This window comes from Spermophilus citellus, assembly GCF_964194105.1.
Source record: "Spermophilus citellus genome assembly, chromosome: 9".
NCBI lineage: Eukaryota > Metazoa > Chordata > Mammalia > Rodentia > Sciuridae > Spermophilus > Spermophilus citellus.
The window spans coordinates 9,893,664-9,916,281 of NC_138191.1; the positions used below are offsets into that span (position 1 = coordinate 9,893,664).

The window sequence follows — 22,618 nt, forward strand, 5'->3', positions numbered from 1 at the left end:
GTGCGCTGCGCACACCCCCATGTGGAAGCGGGTCAGAAGAAGAGGAGGATGAGGAGGAGGAGCTTGGGAGGCTGTCTCGCCAGCTAGGGAGTTTAGCTGCTGGAGAAGGGAACGAAGATAGACCGGGGCTCAAGAAATGTGATCCTCCGGACCCGCCGCCGTATGGTGGGGGTGTTTCGGGGAGGGCTTTCCATGCTCAAACATGGAGGGCTGTTAACGCTGAGATGGGTCTTGCTTATCCAGTTTTTCAGGATGAGAATAGGGGAAGATTTTCGGAGCCTTTAGATTTCAAAATTGTGAAGACCCTGGCAGAGTCTGTACGCACTTATGGGGTGGATGCCGCCTTCACATTAACTCAGGTGGAGAGTCTGTCTAGATTCTGTATGACTCCCTCTGATTGGGCTAGCCTTGTTCGGGCTTGTGTTTCTCCGGGCAAGTATTTGGACTGGAGAGCATTTATGCTAGAGGGCGCAATAGAGCAGGCCGCCCAAAACCATGCAGCAGGACATCCTCATTGGGATAAGGACATGCTTTTGGGGCAAGGTAGATTTGCTAATCAACAGACAGGATTCCCTCCTGAGGTATATGATCAAATTAATAACATTTGCATTCGGGCATGGAAGTCACTTCCAAATAGAGGAGAAGTGTCTGGTAATTTGACCAAGATTTTACAAGGCCCTACAGAACCCTTTTCAGATTTCGTAGCAAGGATGGTGGATGCTGCTGGAAAGATTTTTGGGGATCCTGATAGAGCCATGCCCCTTGTTAAGCAATTGGTCTTTGAGCAATGCACCAAGGAATGTAAAGCAGCAATCGCTCCTTATAAGAACAAAGGCATAGAAGTATGGATGAAAGTGTGTAGAGAGATTGGAGGGCCTTTAACTAATGCAGGTCTTGCAGCTGCTGTCCTTCGGATTGCAAAAGGGGGCAATCCTGCCGCCAGAACATGCTTCCATTGTGGTCAACCCGGTCATATCAGACGTGAGTGTCCCAAAAATGTCAATTTTACTGGACCTCCTCACGGTGGCCCTTCCACTGGCCTTCGATCACCGGGATTGTGTCCAAGGTGCAAAAGGGGGAAGCATTGGGCAAAAGAGTGTACATCAGTGAGGGACATCCATGGACAGCTTATTTCAGCTGGGCCAAAAAACGGCCGACGGGGCCCCCGACCCCAGGGCCCGCAAATATATGGGGCAGTGGAGAATGTCACACCCGAACCCGAGACATGGCCATCTCTACGCCATCCCATGAAACGCGGAGAGCCACTACAGGTGCCGCGGGATTGGACCTCTGTTCCACCTCCAGGCTCGTGTTAACACCTAAGATGGGAGTCCAATTGGTGGAAACTGAGTTCAAAGAGCCTCTACCACCTGGCACTGTAGGTTTGCTAATTGGACGTGCATCTTCCATTTTGCAAGGTCTTCATGTTTTCCCTGGAGTCATAAGTCCTGATACTGTAGGGATAGTAAAGGTTATGGTGGAAGCTCCAAAAGGCATTGTGTCCATCTCCCCAGGAGATCGGATTGCTCAATTACTGGTTTTGCCTAGTTTACATGATCATTTCCCTGCAGACTCAAAGTCACGGACAGGGAATGAGATTGGTACCACCGGAGGGAATTGTGCTTATTTGTCACTAGATATGAGTAATCGCCCTACTTTGGAATTAAGCATAGAAGGTAAATCAATTGTGGGCTTACTTGATACAGGTGCAGATCGTAGCATCATTGCACTTAAGGACTGGTCTAAGGGATGGCCAGTGCAGACTTCTGATCAATCTCTGAGAGGACTTGGATATGCCCAGGCTCCTCAGGTTAGCTGTAGACATCTTTCCTGGAAGGACCCGGAAGGACATCATGGTACTTTTCAGCCTTATGTACTTAATTTACCTATCTCTTTATGGGGCCGTGACCTGATGAAAGACATGGGGTTCACTCTTAGTAATGACTATTCCCCAGTGTCCCAACAAATTATGCACAATATGGGGTATAGGCCAGGTTTAGGACTAGGAAAACATTTACAGGGACGTAAGCATCCTGTACAAGGTCATCAAAAGCTTGACAGATTTGGTCTGGGTTTTTCCTAGGGGCCGCTGAGGCTCAAATACCCATAACATGGCTCACCGAGGAGCCTGTTTGGGTGCCTCAGTGGCCTCTTCCCTCGGTTAAACTGGCAGCAGCCCATGCTCTAGTTAAAGAACAACTTGACTTGGGTCACATCCAACCCTCTACTTCTCCATGGAATACTCCCATATTTGTCATTAGGAAAAAATCAGGGAAGTGGCGCCTACTGCATGATCTACGAGCGGTTAATGCTCAAATGCAACCTATGGGGCCCATTCAGAGAGGGCTGCCTCTGCTCTCTTCTGTTCCTCAAGGCTGGCACATTATTGTTATTGACATTAAAGACTGTTTCTTTTCTATTCCTTTACATCCTAAAGACTCGCAGCGTTTTGCCTTTACCCTTCCCTCGTGTAACCACGAGGAACCAGATCAAAGGTTTGAGTGGATAGTGTTGCCGCAGGGAATGGCTAATAGTCCCACAATGTGTCAGATGTATGTAGGGAAGACACTTGTGCCCCTCAGACAAAAGTACTCCTCCATCAAGATCATTCATTATATGGATGATGTATTATTGGCTGCTAAATCAGAACAAACAGTTCATGAGGCCTATGACGACCTCGTGAAGTTGTTAGCACAATGTGGGCTGCATATAGCACCTGAAAAGGTTCAAACAGGAGATTCTATTAAGTATTTGGGAGCAACAATTGGGTATGACAAATTACAACCACAAAAAATCACCATACGAACTCAGGATCTTCAAACTCTAAATGATTTTCAGAAACTGCTGGGAGATATTAATTGGATACGAGGATATTTACATATTTCTAATGTTGTACTACAGCCTTTGTATGCTACTCTTAAAGGTGATCCAGATCTTACTTCCCCTCGTAGCCTCACCAAAGAGGCTAGAGCGGCCCTTATGACAGTAGAAGAAGCTATACAACATGCCACTTTATGCAGGCTCCAGAGTGATAAACCTTTTCAATTATGTGTGCTTGCCACTATGCGGCAGCCTACTGGAGTACTATGGCAAGATGGACCTTTGCTATGGATACACCCACATGTATCCCCAGGAAAATCCTTAGAATATTATCCTGATGCTGTTGCAGCATTAGCACTTAAAGGGATTCAACAAAGCATTCAATTTTTCGGACAATCACCTTCTTCTCTTATTATACCCTATACTAAAGCTCAACTTAATGTTTTGTGTGCTACTCTAGATAACTGGGCTATTCTATGTTGTTCGTTTCAAGGGGATATTGATAATCATTACCCTTCTCATCCGTTACTCCATTTTGTTAAGGAACATCCTATTATTTTCCCTAAAGTAACTTCATCCAGTCCAATTCCGGGGGCTGTTAATATTTTTACTGATGGTTCCAAGTCTGGAATGGGAGCTTATGTCATTAATGATTCTCCCCCTGTCCAGCATCAATTTGCTCCTGGAAATCCACAATGGGTAGAACTGCAAATTGTTATTGAGGTGTTTAAACAGTGTTCTTTTCCTTTTAATCTCATTTCGGACTCCATCTATGTGGTGCAAGCACTAAAAATCCTAGAGGCTGTGGGAGCTATTAGTGATGCCCGTAATGTATCTGCTTACTTTAATCAGCTTCGACAGCTTATCTGTAGCCGCACTGCTCCCTTTTATCCAATGCACATCCGGGCTCACACCTCTCTCCCTGGTCCATTATCACAGGGTAATGCCTGTGCGGACTCAGCCACTCGAGGTCAGTTGATCTGTTTGGCTTCCTCCTTAGAAGAGGCTAAATTGTTTCACCAAAATTTCCATGTTAATGCTTTAACACTGCGCAGGCGTTTTTCCATTTCTAGAGCAGATGCTCGGCAGATAGTATTGCACTGTCCCCATTGTGTCACATTTCTTCATCCCCCTACTTATGGAGTGAACCCACGGGGGTTGAAGCCACTGGTTGTCTGGCAAATGGATGTGACACATATACCTGACTTTGGTAACCTCAAGTATGTCCATGTTTCTGTTGATACGTACTCTGGAGTTATGCATGCTTCTGCGTTATCAGGAGAAAAGGCACGTAATGTCATCACTCATTGCCTGGAAGCCTGGGCGGCGTGGGGTGCGCCCACGTCCCTTAAGACTGACAATGGACCTGCTTATACTGGCAGACAATTCACGTCCTTTTGTTCTACTATGGGAGTGCAACTTACTCATGGTCTGCCTTACAATCCTCAAGGACAAGGCATTGTTGAGCGTGCTCATCGCACCTTAAAGGAAACTTTACAAAAACAAAAAGGGGGAATAGGAGCTGGACATACTCCTAAAGAATGCTTGTCCTTAGCTCTCTTTACTATTAATTTTTTGAATTTGGATATTCATGGTCGCTCTGCGGCCGATAGACATGTGTTCCCTCAGCCCTCTGTGATTGGCTATGTTAAGTGGAAAGATGTTCTTACGGGCCAATGGAACGGCCCCGACCCCGTGCTGACATGGGCACGAGGATCCGTATGTGTTTTTCCCCAGGATCGCACGGAACCATTGTGGGTCCCTGAACGCCTGACAAGAAGAGTCCTGACGCCAGCTACTCAGCAACAAGAATTACCACAGCAATCCCGTGATGAGGATCTTCATTCTGCTGAGTGCTCTGGCTCTGGTGCTGATGCCGATGACACAGACGACACCAATGCAATGGTGGGCGGTGGCACGGGCTTGGCCAATGCCGATGCCGGTTCACGGTAATTCCAGTGTCCTTCCCACTCTTTTCTCTACCTCGTGTGAGATGTCTGCGCCCTGTGCCTCTCCTAGAGGGGACGTGGAACGCATTTACAATCAATCTCAAGTTAATCTCACAGGAGTGTTTTGTTTTAGCCTTGGGAACGCTCATTGTATCCGTCTTAAGACCAAGAATTTGACTAACTGGGACAATCCATTGCAGTCCAGTCAAGTCTCAGGGAGCATTCTCAGTACTGTATTGGGCCAAGTAGTCTCAGGGGAACAATCAGGCTCAGGAACCTCCGTAAATAGCTCTGCTTTAACCATAACTACCTTGGCTAGTATCTCCGAGGTACTAATTCCAATGCCCCCATATTCTAGTGGACTTCCTTATGCCACTCATTTTAAGGCTTCTCCTTACTGTACCCCTAATCTTGGTTTCCCCCCAACATTCACGCCTTGTCAGGATTATTCTTGGGAGAAACGTCAAGTTGCTAAAGGTTTCTCCCTTTCCCCCTCTCTTAAGAGGTATGTTTATGACTTTAGCAACAGTGCCAACTCCTCTACAGGAGTGGGTTGGTCCTGGTTTCAATGGCTGATTTCCAACACAAAGGGGGCTTCAGCTGATATTTCTGCACTGGCTCAATTGCTGGGAGCCAAAAGTTGGTTGGCTAATGTTTCTGGCACTGTTTACGAGAGTGAGCGAGGTAGTAGACTCACATCTGTTTCGTTCAACTCTCTGTTGGATAATGCCACATTGCCCCCTGCAGCGGTTTGTGTTCAATCTCCGTTCTTACTCCTTTTGGCTAATGACACCTCGTCAGAAATGCTGGATTGTTTTAATGTTAATTGTTTCTTATCTGAATGTTGGGATGGTTCTTCGGCTGTAGCAGTGGTTATGAAAATTCCAACCTTTGTTCCAATCCCAGTTATTGCGGACCCTGATAAATTCCCCATTGTTGAGCTACTTAGAGTCCGCAGGGATTTTGGAATCACAGCTGCTATAGTGACAGCCGTGGCGGTATCTGCTGCTGCAGCGGTCGCGGCCGGAGTGGCCATGGCCAATCAAGTGCAGACTGCTGCCTCCGTTAATCAAGTTGTTCAACAAACTTCTATGATACTTGAGTCCCAAAATGCAATTAATCAACATATTTTGTCAGGGATCTTAGCTGCCAACCAAAGAATAGATTTACTCCAAGCTCAGGTAGAAGAATTGGCTGATTTGGTGCTTTTGGGCTGTGTTGATCAACGTGCACATTTATGCATAACCTCTGTCAGATTTAATGATTCCAGGAATGCCTCCCGTATCATCGGAGAATACTTGGCCGGAAATTGGTCCATGGCAGCGGAAGACATGATCCAGTCTCAACTAACCCAGATAGCTGTCTTGAATAGTACCCACGTTGATCCCATAACGTTGGGTCAATTCACTGATTGGATATCTTCTGCCTTTTCCTTTTTTAAAGAGTGGGTGGGGGTAGGCATTTTTGGCGCAATGTGTTGCTTCGGTATGGTTCTCTGCTTGTGGTTTCTCTGCCGCCTTAAGGCCCGCAATGCTCGCGATAAAGCTATGATTATACAAGCACTTGCAGCTTTGGAAACTGGCAACTCACCTCAAGTTTGGCTTGCACAAATTAAACAGTAAACCTTTGACATGGTCGTTGCACCCCAAGTTTTACGGACATTGCACTGGGAACGACATGTCCTTCCTTGTTATTCTCCTAGTGTTGGAAAGCCCTTGCACTCTGCCGGCTTTACTGCCATTGCACACAGATGGGTTTCCACGCTAGTACTTTTCTATCGCTCTATGACCCGTGCCTTTCTTTTAGGGTGTTGCCAACTTGTTTGTCGTTGTATTTCTATACAGCCACAGTTCAGCCTCAGAGACCTAATCATGACTGGCTGAGTAGATACCATTAAACGCCTTGGCAACAACGAGCTGATCTTGTAGTGCCCAGAGACGGGCAACTTTCACGCTTGCACTGCAACCTAAGACAGGGGAATGGGGCCTCCCCAAAGACGGGTAAGCAATGTAAGGGCAGTGAACGACCTAAGACAGGGGCTACTTGATTCCCTTTGACGTGCTATAAACAGAAGGAAAAAACTGCTGGCAGTGGATTCCCCCCGGCCCCCAGGGCTTGGATCCAGCCCTGATTTGTATGCACGTCAAGGAGGCCAGCTCACAGGGCCTTAACAGCTTTGTGGTGTCTGTTTTCATATTCAGCCAATAACGGTCATGTGGGAACGTCCTGACCTGCTTGGGTCTGATGAGGTTCCTGGTTGAAGGCTTCGTATGAGTAATGGCGATTCACCTCTACTCTTGCCTGTTTTGTTTTTAGTAAACGAAAGGGGGAACTGTGGCGAGCCGCTTCTGCGGACTGTGGTCGCCATTACAAGATGGCGCTGGCCTTGTGGTGGTCTGTGATAAACAACTCCTTCTTTGGGAGAGTTGGCACATGGTTCTTTGACACCCTATGAGAAAGCTCCACGTGGCAGCTTCGCATTGGGTGTTTGGATACTTTATTAGGGCTGGGAGGGGCTTCTGGGAGATTAGAAGAACTCTCGAGAGCTTGAATAAACAGCTGTAAGAAGATTCCCGGTGTTGCGTCTTCCTTGCGGGCAAGGGGGTCGCGACAAATATCTAATAGCATATTGAGGCCATAACTAATAAGAGTCAAAAGAAGAAAATTTTCCATGATGCCTTGGGGGATAATTCTCAGAATTCTCAGCAGAGGAGGTAGGAATACAGGTTGGGGCATGGAGATGTCAGTGGTAGAAAAGAGAGGAATACAGTCTTTTAGAAATAGAAATGATTGTGATACTACTGGACTTCATTGGATTTTACCAGTTAAAGAAACATAGAAAATACACACACTGTGGGGCTTAGGAGGGATATAAAATAGAGCATCACCAATTCGACCAAATTCCACAAAATAAGCTTTCCAGAGACCACAGTCCTGACTCCCTCTATATCAACCATCCCTGAATCCTTTAGGAAATCTTCCCTGGAAAAGAAAAAGAAAAGACCATAGCTCTGTTAAAAATGGGCTTAGGACATTCATCTTCCATTCTTAAATATCACTTGAAAATAGTATTTTTTGACAAAGGAATGGAATGACACATTGTGTCTGACTAAGTAGCCATGAAAACTTCATGTTTCCCCAGAACAATTTAAATTTTAAATATGACAAAAAAGCCTTCCTATGCCAAGGTCCTTTTAACTCCCTTCAAAGGAATATTAGAAAAATCTCATTAGCAAATGAATGTCTAATGGAGCTGCCTTTCTTTACAGACCTTCTGCTTTCCTTGAATCTCACTATTCTAGAGTTCTGTGGACAATAATCTACTGCATAAATCTCAGAAATGGGAGCTGAGGAGGTAAATAAATTGCATTCCTCAAGGATGAACCCAGTGGTGTTAGTATTGTTATTCATCATTTTATGTATAAAGTATTGGGAACAAAGGTAATTGGGGGGAGCAATGGTAGGGGAATTCATGAGCACCAGATCAAGCTGTTTACAAATCATTGATTGTGTGACAGATTATGATGCGCTGGTACAATTATAGCTATGCAATGTGATCTAATAGGCTCTCATACATTAGATCTAATAGGCTGCGGGCTGGATCTCTGGTCTCATGTATCTCCTTCTAAGATTAAAAATACTACCATATCTTTCATGAGCTTGAAGGATACCTTTTACAGATGCCCTTTCTAAAAGACTTAATATCTATTGGAATATTCATCAAATAGTTAATAATTGATTAAACAAATAGCTTTTATGTGGCAATTTGTTTTTCCATTGTTCTGGGGATATAAACTTACCGCCAAGTCATTTACATTCTGGTACATAAAAAAGTAGAGACAACTATGCTTCATGATACAGTCTAGAATACAATAGGAAGTTGTTAAAAGAAAGTTTAAAAGAAAGTTAAGCTTATATCACTCTTATCTTTGGAGACCAGAGTAGCCAGTGGTTGCAATTTTCAGCTGGGTGATTAGGAATGGATTCAAAGTAAATGAAGGTTTTTCAGGTGTAAGAAAAATGATGAGTGAAATCACAGAGGAGAGATGCTGTTAGATTAAAACACATAATGTTGCTGCAGAAAAACCTCCATTAAAAAAAATGGCACATTTTGGGAAAAGAAGAAAAGAGTTTGTGAAGAAGATACATTGACTTAGCATCATTCTTGCCAAAAATGCTGTGTAGTTTAAAAGATTTGTGTACTATAGACAATAAATGCTTATTAAATATGTTCACTCATTAATTTAATGAGCAGAATTAATTAAATGAACACAGTATAAAATGAATAAATTAATTAAAGTAGTGACTTTACTCAGGGAACGTGATTTTACCTATTAGTCTACCGGTCACTATGATTCATTTGAATAGAAAAGCAGAAATGTTATTTCTGTTCCAAACCCTCTCTTATCAGTGAGAAAGACTTAAGTGAAAGCCCTCAGAAATGGTAGTGGGTGAAAGAATTGTACCTCAAATGCATAGGATCAGGTGCCATTTGGTCTCCTAAGTTGAGCTACATTGGTGAAATTGTTTTCATCTTGTAATTCACTTCTGTGCTTTCATTTGATTCAAGACTTCTTATTGATTTATCAAATTCAATTTTGATTTTAGTTAAGCCCATCATGATTGTGCCCACCTGTAATCCCCACAACTCCAGATGCTAAGACAGGAGGATCCCGAGGAGTTGGAGGCCAACATGAACAAGTTAGTGAGACCCAGTCTCAAAATAAAAAAAATAAAGGATTGGTGATATAGGTCTGTGGTAGAGTGCCCCTGGGTTCAAACCCCTGCACCAAAAACAAAACAAACAAACAAAAAGCCTTTGTTGTTGTTGAATCAAAGGGGAAAGAATTTGTCTACCCTTCCACAAGGTGAAATTGGACAAGCTGGAATCCCTTCAAGGTCAGGTGTGGTAAATGCAACTGTGAGTTCTGTTGGAAATCCAGAGAAAAGGTGAGGAGATATAATGGCTCACATTGAGGAGAGGTCTGATAGCTTGGACTTACTCCTTTTTGAATTTAAAGCTATAATTCCATCATAACTTTAAGTCAGGTCCCTCTTAATGGAATGACACATTGTGTCTGACTAAGTAGCCATGTAAACTTCATGTTTCCCCAGAACGATTTAAATTTTAAATATGACAAAAAAGCTTTCCTATGCCAAGGTCCTCTTAACTCCCTTCTATCAAGAGGGTTGTGTCATTAAAGGAAAGGATAAAGTGCAATCAGCCCAATATTATTATCACTAAAAATGTACCCCAATAGGAATTGGGTTTAGATGTTGGTCCAGTTGTTTGGTTAAAATAAAGTAATAGGGTTTAAAAATACAAAATAAAACCTCTGGGTAAATATACATTTATTTACAGGAAACAAGAAACAAGAAAAACTAGTAGTCACTTCATTAAAGTTAAGTAACATACACAGCAGAAACTGACAATTATTAAGAGCTTAGAAGATGCACATACTCCATTAAGTGATTGAATGTTTTTGAAAATCCTAGGAGAGCTACTATTAACATTTACATATTATAGATGAGGAATCTGAGAATTACACTGATAGTAAATGGCAAAGCCAGGGTCATTATACAGAGTATTTCTATTTTGATTCCTTAGTATTTGAATTGGCTGTATGAGAAAGAACAACTAAACTTACACACATTAAAAGATGCAGAAATGTCACTGAAGACAGATGTAATCACAGTGTTTTGAAAGAATACTACGAAGTGATGTGATCAACATAGTATTTCTTTTTAGCACAGGTCCTTATACTTTCTCTGATTTATTGATTGTTACTCAACTTAGAGTGGAACTAACTGCACATCTGAAGGTACACAATCTCTTCTTCTGTTTCTGCTCTCTGCAGGTTAATCTCTGGGACCACGCCAACAGAGCTAATTTCTCCTCTGTCACAGAGTTCCTGCTGTTGGGATTCTCCAGTCTTGGGAAAATCCAACTTATCCTCTTTGCTCTTTTCTTGTGCCTTTATATGCTTATCCTAAGTGGGAACATCACCATTGTTACTGTCATCCGACAAGATCGCAGTCTCCACATCCCTATGTACTTCTTCCTGGGGGTCCTCTCCGTCTCCGAGACATGCTACACCTTAGTCATTCTGCCCAAGATGCTCATAAATCTGCTGTCTCTGCTTAGGACGATCTCATTTACTAACTGTGCCATTCAGATGTTCTTCTTCCTGGGTTTTGCCGTCACTAATTGCATGCTCCTGGGGGTGATGGGTTATGATCGCTATGTTGCCATCTGCCATCCACTGCGGTACCCCGTCCTTATGCGCTGGCAGGTGTGTGGACTACTGGCAGCAGCTTGTGCTGGGGCTGGTTTTCTGTTCTCACTGACGGGCTCCCTCCTAGTCTTTGAACTCCCTTTCTGTGGCCCAAACAAAATCAACCACTACTTCTGTGACATCTCACCGGTTATCCGGCTTGCCTGCACTGACACCTCCGTCAATGAGCTATTAATCTTCATTGGGGGAGTTCTAGCTCTTATGGTCCCCCTGACTTTCATCTGCATCTCCTACGGCTTCATTGTGCGCACCATCCTGAGGATCCCATCAGCTGAGGGCAAGCGCAAAGCCTTCTCCACCTGCGCTTCCCATCTCACAGTGGTCATTGTCCACTACGGCTGTACCTCCTTTGTGTATCTACGACCATCAGCTAAGTACTCGTCTAGCAAAGACCGGCTAGTGACAGTGACGTACACGATTGTGACTCCATTGTTAAACCCCATGGTATATAGCTTTAGGAATAAGGATGTGCAGGTGGCCATTCGGAAAGTGCTTGGCAGAGTAAGATTTTATCCTAAAGCTCTATAATGAGAATATTTCTCACACCTATGGAAACATCCTTTCTGAGGATACAGAAATAATTACAATGCTGATGATCTCTCTCTTCCATTTATTTAGCACTTTACTCACCTCATAATGCAAGCTCCCCATGGCCTTATTTTGATAGACTTTGTGGGGTACAGATTAAACTTGGGTTTCTTGAAAATCAGTTCCAAACTAAAAACACTTTTCAAACTTACACCAATAAGTATTTTGCTTTCTCAGGACACTTAGGGGATGATTTTAGCCTGTTTATTAAAGGATAAGTAAAATATGAAGGGCAGTTTGTATAGAAGATCCAACTATTTCTACACAGTTTAAAAAGATTTCAGAAGGGCCCTTCACAAAATGATCCATATAATAGAAAAGTAGTCATTAACTTTGAGCTATCTTGGAAAGGACCAAGGGTATCACTACCGCGCTGCTCTGTTCTTGTAGGAGTCTCACCTGAAGCAATGCAATCTTGGTTGATTGCTAAATAGGGAGATGCATTAAATATCTCTAAATGATGTAAAGTTCTACTTTTATATGCCTTCCTTCTTTTGTTCCTATTGTCTATAAAGATGTATAGATGTAGCTAATATTTCACTGACACAAAAAAAACAATTAAAATATTTGAAAATGGATAATAAGTGTCTCCATTATAATATGTTTAAAATAGCTAAAGGGTTTTTTGGTGGTGGGTAATGGTTTTTGTTGTTTACTTAATGGTGAATTAAAGTTCACAGAACTCTAATTTTTTTCTGGTTTCTTCACTAGATACTTTCCATTTTGTTTAAGAGTGTTCTTAAAATGTGTCACTAGGTGACTTGGAATGATTACCTTCCTTGTTCTCGAAATCAGTTTTATCTCAATACAACCTAAGGTTCATCACCTCTCTATCAGATCTACCACACGTGGTTGCTTAGACTAGAAGTTTAATGTTATATATCTTCAATCTTATAATTATGAAACATTGTTCTTAGTTTAGCTTAATTTTATTGTTTATACAAATATTTTTGGATTTGGCATTTGTTCCCTTAAACTTCTTCCTTTGATTGAGGTCTATAGTTCTAGAATATCCAGAGTTTTTCTTATCCCATGTATAATGTCCAATTTGCTGATAGTTTTTCTTATGGCTCCTTTCTGACACTTCTTCTAGTCTCGAATAGCAAACAGTATTCTATTGCATGAAAGCACAGCTCATAGTGGCCACATGAATTCCAATACTTATTTATACTCAATGGCAAAGAGCATTGTGATTAAATACTGACTGATGTGAAAGTGATGGTAAGAAGGTCAGATGTTTCTTATCTTTGTCTTAGTTAAAAAAAATGAAGTCACCTGTAAGTGAATCTCTATAAGCTCCATTTGGGAAGAAATTTATGCTGAACTTTTGCTCCATTGCATCATGGGCGGCATGGGAAATATGTTCTTCAATTAGTTACATAAAGCAGCAGGTAACCCCTTTTAAAAGCACATTCGTGGGACTGGACACAGTGGTGTACACCTGAAATCCCAGCAACTTAGGAGGCTGAGGCAGGAGGATAAAAATTTTGAGGCCAGACAGGGCAACTTAGCAAGATCCTGTCTCAAAATAAAAATAAAATAAAAGATAAAAAGGGCTAGGGAGGAAGCTCAGTGATAAAGCTCCTTGGGTTTCATTCCCCACTCCTCCAACCCCAAAAGTGCATTTTTATGGAGATTGTAAGCTTGGTGGATAAAGTAGAACAGATTAATGTGTGATGCCATGCAAATTCCTTGCACTGCAAGAGCACCTAAGCAATTTTATGATAATCAGAGTGGTAGAAGGAGGAACCTCCGGGAAGGTAGGAAGCATTCCCATGAAATGGAATTGAAAAACTCTCTTGAGGTGATTAGAAAAGTCCCTTTTGTTGTCACAGAGACAAATTCTATTTTTTTTTCCTCTGTCAAGTATCTCATGCCTCCTACCATATTCTTCTTACAACCTACATTGTGGTAGAAATACCCTCAGTCATTAGACCATTTATTAACTATTCTTAATGCTTACGTTGTATGTTTCATCGGTTAAGACTTCCTCTTCACTTTAACTAAAATCTGTTCTAAGTAAAATGAAGAAGACAAGAAAATACACGGGGTGCTATTTCTCAGATCCTGAGTTTCCCCGGGGAGTTGGTATTATTCTTATGAGTTATACCTTGGTATTAATATAATTTCACAAAACATCAGTAATAGACATCACTGTCTGAACATAAGGGAAACAAAAATAAGTTAAAATTTTAAAGGGATGAAAATTGGGCATTTAGGGTTTGTTTGTTTGTTTTTGTGTATAGAGAAGGCAAAGGGGTTGTTTTCAAGATAGAAGACTAAAGAGATGGGATTAGCATAAACAGAGGAAACTCTAAATATCTGCAACAGGATACCCTCAAGTCTTTGAAAGAGTACTAATCTGCACATCTGTCAGAACACGGGGAAAGAACTGCTGGAGGAAATAGATCAACCGACCCCTATAACTCATACAAGAAAGAGTTCATGTTCCCAGTAGCCACCAAGTATTACTGTCTGAACTGAAAAAAAAAAAACACTAGATAGCACTGACAGCAGATATTTCAGAAGAAAAGTTCCATTAACTTAAGCACCTAGCAATAGAAATTACCCACAAGATAGCACCTACAGAAAGAAAACAAGGGAAAACCAAACAAGAGGACTGATTGTAGGAACTTGTCAAACTTCCATGTAATAAAAGTCCCAGGAGAGAAGACAAGAAAGAGTAAAGTAAAAAATTAATTAATTAATTAAGGAAATATTGATTAAGATGTTTCCAATTCAGGGTGATGTCATAAACCCATAGATCCAAGAATCTCAACATAACTCAAGCAAAATAAAAACTGAAATCACAACAAAGTATATATAAATCCAATTGTTGAAAATCAGTGATAAGAAGAAAGTGTTAAAAATGGTGGGGGGCAAAAAGAGACATTGATGGACAGAAACACCTTCAAAGGAGTCTTGGAACTCAAGTAGTAATCTCTGAAATCCCACTGGAGACCAAGACCTAGAAGGGACATTTTGGGAATAAAGACCCAATTCAGAAGCATGTTTGCCAACAATAGCCCCAGATCAAGTTCTGGACTTGACAGTGACCCAGTGTTTCTTTTAAACTATCACCAAGACTGTCTGACAATGGACTCCAGAGGAGCCACATAACAGTAGTGCTTCTGGTGAAAAGCCTGGCAAAGATGGCCTCACCTTGAGACTCTGAAACGATCCTGACCCTCAGCTCCAGACTCTCTTAGCTACAGTCTGACAGCCACCTTGCCCACTCTAGGACTGTGTGCTTGGACCTCCGGAGGCAGACCTTCAGCCCTCGGTCTCACAGCAGATCCTGACGTGGCTCTACAATTTGGCTCCAGTCCTCTCAAGTATGATCTGAAAACAGTTCTTCTTGCCAAGAAACCCACAGGGAGACGCGTCAAACCCCTGACCTCTGAGGCAGGGTATAGACCTTGGTATTGCTATAGTCTTGTGACTTATATTTAGACCCTTTTAGCCATGGGCCAGGGCCAGTACTACCAGCAGGGAAATTCAATGACCCATAAGTAGTCCTCCCAGAGACCAGGAAGAAGCTATTTGATACATCCACCCGGTAAGAGACTTTAACATATGGACCCGGAGGCAGACTCTCATTCCAGCACCAAGCTGTGGTTCTGAGATCCTGGAGGTGGACAAGTCAGCTGAGGGAGTACATTGAATTGACACCCACTAGAGGCCCCCAAAACACGTCTGCCAAACACAGACCCCATTGCAGACCCAAAAGGAGCCATGTGACATAGCTTCAATCCCATGCAACCAGGATCCCAGGGTTACTTTCCTAAGCCTGGAGATCAAACAGGATAAAATGTTCTGTATATGTTTGTTAAGTTCATTTGGCAAACATTATTATTCTAGTCTACTATTTTCTCATTGATTTTTCTCTTTGGATGATCTATCAATTGTTGAAAGTAGGATATCGAAGTCCCCTACCATTACTGTATTCCATTTCTCTCTTTGGTTCTCAAACTACTTGCTTTATATGTTAAGGTGTTTCAAAGTTTTATATATATATAAAATATATAAAGGGGCAGAGCCGCCCCCTCCCCCCACACCTGCAAGGTAGGCGGACCTGCGACCCACCGGCAGGTCAGGCCCAGAAACCTGCACAGTGGCAGAGCTGCCCCACGCGCCTGCAGGGTAGGCGGACCTGCGACCCACCAGCAGAACAGGTCTAGCGGCCTGCTGAGGGGCAGAGCTGCCCCCTCCCCCTGCACCTGCAAGGTAGGCGGACTTGCTACCCACCGGCAGGTCAGGCCCAGCAACCTGTGGAGTGGCAGAGCTGCCCCATGCGCCTGCAGGGTAGGCGGACCTGCGACCCACCAACAGAACAGGTCCAGCGGCCTGCTGAGGGGCAGAGCCACCCCCTCCGCCCGTGCCTGCAAGGTAGGTGGAACTGTGACCACCGGCAGATCAGGCCCAGTGGCCTGCTGAGGGGCAGAGCCGCCCCCTCCCCCCGAACCTGCAAGGTAGGCGGACCTGCGACCCACCGGCGGAACAGGCCCAGAGGCCTGCCAGTGTGGTAGACACGTCACACCAATTGGAGTAGGGGCCGAGCAGAGCCGCCACCCGCATCCGGATCAGGCCCAACGACGAGAGGGCGTGGTAGTCACGTCACCACATTTGGAGTGGGGGCAGAGCAGAGCCGCCACCCGCGCCCGCAGGGTGGGCAGACCTGCGACCGACCGGCAGAGCAGACCTAGCGGCCCGCCAACGTGGTAGACAGATCACCCCAATTGCAGGAGGATCACAGCCACTACCTGCCCAGCAAGGGAGATTTTTCAACTATACAAGAGCAATATAAATAAATAGAGGGAAAATTTCAAAAACACAACAGTTTCACCAAGCAGAAAGAAACGCGAGCAGTATGAAAAGACAAGGAAAGAAAGGACCACAAGCAATGCAGGTCAACTCAACTCTAGAAGAGGTAATAGCTGCAACAGATGGAATGTTGGATAAAGAATTCAGGATATACATGCTTCAGATGATCTGGAGTCTCAAGGAAGACATTAGACAGCAAAACCAGACAATGAAAGATAACTTTGACAATGAATTACATAAACAAATCCAAGAAGCAAAAGATCAATTACACAGGGAGATAGAGGTAATAAAAAACAAACAAATAGAAATCCTAGAAATGCAGGAAGCAATAAACAAACTTAAAAACTCAATTGAGAATACTACCAGCAGAGTAGAACACTTAGAAGACAGAACATCAGACAATGAAGACAAAGTATTTCAACTTGAAAAGAACATAGACAGCTCAGCAAGACTGTTAAGAAACCATAAGCAGAACATCCAAGAAATAGGGGATAACATAAAGAGACCAAACTTAAGAGTCATTGGGATACAGGAAGGTATAGAGGTCCAAACCAAAGGAATGAGCAATCTATTCAATGAAATAATACGAGGAAACTTCCCAGACTTGAAGAATGAGACAGAATCCCAAATCCTAGAAGCCTACAGGACGCCGAAAGTGCAAAATCATAAGAGATCCACACCTAGACACATTATAATGAAGATTCCCAACATACAGAATAAGGAGAGAATTTTAATAGCTACATTTAGGGGTAAACCAATCAGGATAACAGCTGATCTTTCAACACAGACTCTGAAAGCTAGAAGATCCTGGAATAACATATTTCAAACACTGAAAGAAAATGGGTTCCAACCAAGAATTGTGTATCCGGCAAAATTAAGCTTCAGGATGGAAGATGAAATTAAAACCTTCCATGATAAACAAAAGTTAAAAGAATTTGCAGCTAGAAAACCATCTCTTCAAAAAATCCTTGGCAAAACATTACAGGAAGAGGAAATGGAAAATAACAATGAAAACCAACAGAGGGAGGTAGGACAGTAAAGGGGGGAAAATAATCAAAGAGGAAAACAAATCAGGTTTAGTAACATTAATAAACAAATATGGCTGGAAGAACAAACCATATCTCAATAATAACCCTAAATGTTAATGGCTTAAACTCACTATTAAGAGACACAGGCTAGTTGAATAGATCACAAAACAAGACCCAACAATATGCTGCCTACAGGAGATGCATTTGATAGGAAAAGATATACATAGACTGAAGGTGAAAGGTTGGGAAAAATCATATCACTCATATGGACTGCGGAAACAAGCAGGAGTGTCCATACTCATATCAAATAAAATAGATTTCAAGCCAAAGTTAATCAAAAGGGATAAAGAGGGACACTACATACTGCTCAAGGGAACCATACACCAACAAGACATAACAATCATAAATATATATGCCCCAAACAATGGTGCAGCTATGTTCATCAAGCAAACTCTTCTCAAGTTCAAGAGTCTAATAGACCACCATACAATAATCATGGGAGACTTCAACACACCTCTCTCACCACTGGACAGATCTTCCAAACAAAAGTTGAATAAGGAAACTATAGAACTCAATAACACAATTAACAACCTAGACTTAATTGACATATATAGATTATACCACCCAACATCAAGCAGTTACACTTTTTTCTCAACAGCACATGGATCCTTCTCAAAAATAAATCATATATTATGTCACAGGGCAACTCTTAGACGATATAAAGGAGTAGAGATAATACCATGCATCTTATCTGATCATAATGGAATGAAACTGAAAATCAACGATAAAAGAAGGAAGGAAAAATCATGCATCACTTGGAGAATGAACAATAGGTTACTGAATAATCAATGGGTTTTAGAAGACATCAAGGAGGAAATTAAAAACTTCTTAGAGTTAAATGAAAACACAGACACAACATATCGGAATCTATGGGACACAATGAAAGCAGTTCTAAGAGGAAAATTCATTGCTTGGAGTTCATTCCTCAAAAAAAGAAAAAACCAACAAATAAATTATCTCATACTTCATCTCAAAATCCTAGAAAAAGAAGAGAAAAACAACAGCAAAAGAAGTAGAAGGCAAGAAATAATTAAAATCAGAGCTGAAATTAATGAAATTGAAACAAAAGAAACAATTGAAAAAATTGACAAAATTAAAAGTTGGTTCTTTGAAAAAATAAATAAAATCGACAGACCCTTAGCCATGCTAATGAAGAGAAGAAGAGAGAGAACTCAAACTACTAGCATACGGGATGAAAAAGGCAATATCACAACAGACACTTCAGAAATACAGAAGATAATCAGAAATTATTTTGAATCCTTATACTCCAATAAAATAGAAGATAGTGAAGGCAAAGATAAATTTCTTAAGTCATATAATCTGCCCAGATTGAGTCAGGAGGATATACACAACCTAAACAGACCAATATCAATTGAGGAAATAGAAGAAACCATCAAAAGATTACCATCTAAGAAAAGCCCAGGACCGGATGGGTATACAGCAGAGTTTTACAAAACCTTTAAAGAGGAACTAATACCAATACTTTTCAAGCTATTTCAGGAAATAGAAAAAGAGGGAGAACTTCCAAATTCATTCTACGAGGCCAACATCACCCTGATTCCTAAACCAGACAAAGACACTTCAAAGAAAGAAAACTACAGACCAATATCTCTAATGAACCTAGATGCAAAAATCCTCAATAAAATTCTGGCAAATCAAATACAAAAACATATCGAAAAAATTGTGCACCATGATCAAGTAGGATTCATCCCTGGGATGCAAGGCTGGTTCAATATACAGAAATCAATAAATGTTATTCACCACATCAATAGACTTAAAAATAAGAACCACATGATCATCTCGATAGATGCAGAAAAAGCATTCGACAAAGTACAGCATCCCTTTATGTTCAAAACTCTTGAAAAACTAGGGATAACAGGAACATACCTCAATATTGTAAAAGCAATCTAACTTGAAGGCATTCCCTCTAAAATCTGGAACAAGACAGGGATGCCCTCTCTCACCACCTCTGTTCAACATAGTTCTGGAAACACTGGCCAGAGCAATTAGACAGGAAAGAACTTAAAGGCACAAAAATAGGAAAAGAAGAACTTAAATTATCACTATTTGCAGATGACATGATTCTATACCTAGCAGACCCAAAAGGGTCTACAAAGAAACTATTAGAGCTAATAAATGAATTCAGCAAAGTGGCAGGATATAAAATTAATACGCATAAATCAAAGGCATTCCTGTATATCAGCGACAAATCCTCTGAAATGGAAATGAGGACAACCACTCCATTCACAATATCCCCCAAAATAATAAAGTACTTGGGAATCAACCTAAAAAAAGAGGTGAAAGACTTATACAATGAAAACTACAGAACCCTAAAGAGAGAAATTGAAGAAGATCTTAGAAGATGGAAAAATATACCCTGTTCATGGATAGGCAGAACTAACATCATCAAAATGGCGATATTACCAAAAGTTCTCTATAGGTTTAATGCAATGCCAATCAAAATCCCAACGGCATTTCTTGTAGAAATAGAGAAAGCAATCATGAAATTCATATGGAAAAATAAAAGACCCAGAATAGCAAAAACAATGCTAAGCAGGAAGTGTGAATCAGGTGGTATAGCAATACCAGATTTCAAACTATACTACAGAGCAATAGTAACAAAAACAGCCTGGTATTGGTACCAAAACAGGCGGGTGGACCAATGGTACAGAATAGAGGACACAGAAACCAACCCACAAAACTACAACTTTCTTATATTTGATAAAGGGGCTAAAAGAATGCAATGGAGGAAGGATAGCATCTTCAACAAATGGTGCTGGGAAAACTGGAAATCCATATGCAACAAAATGAAACTGAATCCCTTTCTCTTGCCATGCACAAAAGTTAACTCAAAATGGATCAAGGAGCTTGATATCAAATCAGAGACACGGCATCTGATAGAAGAAAAAGTTGGCTACGACCTACATACTGTGGGGTCAGGCTCCAAATTCCTCAATAGGACACCCATAGCACAAGAGTTAACATCTAAAATCAACAAATGGGACTTACTCAAACTAAAAAGTTTATTCTAAGCAAAAGAAACAATAAGAGAGGTAAATAGGGAGCCTACATCATGGGAACAAATCTTTACTCCTCACACCTCAGATAGAGCCCTAATATCCAGAGTATATAAAGAACTCAAAAAATTAGACAATAAGATAACAAATAACCCAATCAACAAATGGGCCAAGGACCTGAACAGACACTTCTCAGAAGAGGACATACAATCAATCAACAAGTACATGGAAAAATGCTCACCATCTCTAGCAGTCAGAGAAATGCAAATCAAAACCACCCTAAGATACCATCTCACTCCAGTAAGATTGGCAGCCATTCTGAAGTCAAACAACAACAAGTGCTGGCGAGGATGTGGGGAAAAGGGTACACTTGTACATTGCTAGTGAGACTGCAAATTGGTGCAGCCAATTTGGAAAGCAGTATGGAGATTTCTTGGAAAAGTGGGAATGGAACCACCATTTGACCCAGCTATTCCCCTTCTCGGTCTATTCCCTAAAGACCTAAAAAGAGCATGCTACAGGGACACTGCTACATCGATGTTCATAGCAGCACAATTCACAATAGCAAGACTGTGGAACTAACCTAGATGCCCTTCAATAGACGAATGGATAAAAAAAATGTGGCATTTATACACAATGGAGTATTACTCTGCATTAACAAATGACAAAATCATAGAATTTGGAGGGAAATGGATGGCATTAGAGCAAATTATGCTAAGTGTAGCTAGCCAAGCCCTAAAAAACAAATGCCAAATGTCTTCTTTGATATAAGGGGAGTAACTAAGAACAGACTAGGGAAGAAGAGCACGAGAAGAAGACCAACATTAAACAAGGATGAGACGTGGGAGGGAAAGCGAGAGAGAAGGGAAATTGCATGGAAATGGAAGGAGACCCTCAGGGTGATACAAAATTACGTACAAGAGGAAGTGAGGGGAAAGGGAAAAATATTACAAGGGGGAGGAATGAATTACAGTAGAGGGGGTAGAGAGAGAAGAGGGGAGGGGAGGGGAGGGGGGATAGTAGAGGATAGGAAAGGCAGCAGAATACAACAGACATGAGTATGTCAATATGTAAATCAATGGAAGTGTAACTGATGTGATTCTGCAATCTGTATATGGGGTAAAAATGGGAGTTCATAACCCAATTGAATCAAAGTGTGAAATATGATATATCAAGAACTATGTAATGTTTTGAACAACCAACAATTAAAAAAATAAAATAAAATATATATATAATATATATATTTAGTTAGTTATCATTATTATGTGTACAAGATGATTTGAGAGCTTTATTATTATATAATGACCTTTTTGGTCGCTTGTGACAGTTTTTTAATAAAATCGTATGTTTTCAAGTATAGCTAGCTCTACTGCTTTTTGCTGTATTTGCATTGACTATCTACTCTATCTCTTCAGTTTCAGTGTGTGTATGTCCTTCAGGCTAAATTAAGTCTCTTATAGTCAGCAAACCATTAGATTTCTTTTTTAATTAACCATGCATCTACCCAGTGCCTTTTGATTGAAGAATTTAATCCACTTATATTTTAATAGAGATAGGTGAAGATTTACTAATGCCTTTTTAATTGTTTAGTTATAATTCCACAGTTACTTTGTTCTTTTTAATTTTTTCCTCATTCTTGAGTTTTCCTTTGTGATTTGTTGACTTTGTGATTTGTGCTTTGTTGGGGGTATTCTTCAATTCTTTTTCTTCGTCTTTTGTTATTATACTAGTGGTTTTTTTTATTTGCCAGTCATTACCATGGTTTCTACATAAACTATCTCTTAGTTACAACATTCTAATTTAATGATGACTTAAATTTAAACACATACAAAAACTACGTATTATTACTTCTTTTACACATTTTATGCAATCAGTCACACCTACATCTATTGTGTTCCCATTAACAATGTACTCTTGCTGTAGTTATTTACAGTGCTTCTGTCTTTTGACTTTGGTACTAGAATTAAAAGTGATTTACACAGCACCATGGAAGTGTAGAGTATTTTGGTCTCATGGAATGAGTTGGACATATACTC

General features: G+C 41.3%; 2 protein-coding genes across 2 annotated transcripts in view; both read left to right on the forward strand.

The window, feature by feature from the left end:
* The window catches only part of LOC308655784 (interferon-activable protein 203-like), a 441,182-nt gene that overhangs the window by 38,869 nt on the left and 379,695 nt on the right, over positions 1-22,618 (forward strand). The window lies entirely within an intron of this gene.
* LOC308656863 (olfactory receptor 10R2-like) lies at positions 8,227-11,593 on the forward strand (the record flags this gene model as incomplete). The annotated part of the gene is made up of 2 exons (XM_081308211.1): positions 8,227-8,301; positions 10,628-11,593. The coding sequence occupies 2 exons, from the start codon at positions 8,227-8,229 to the stop codon at positions 11,591-11,593; spliced, it is 1,041 nt and encodes a 346-aa protein (XP_081164337.1).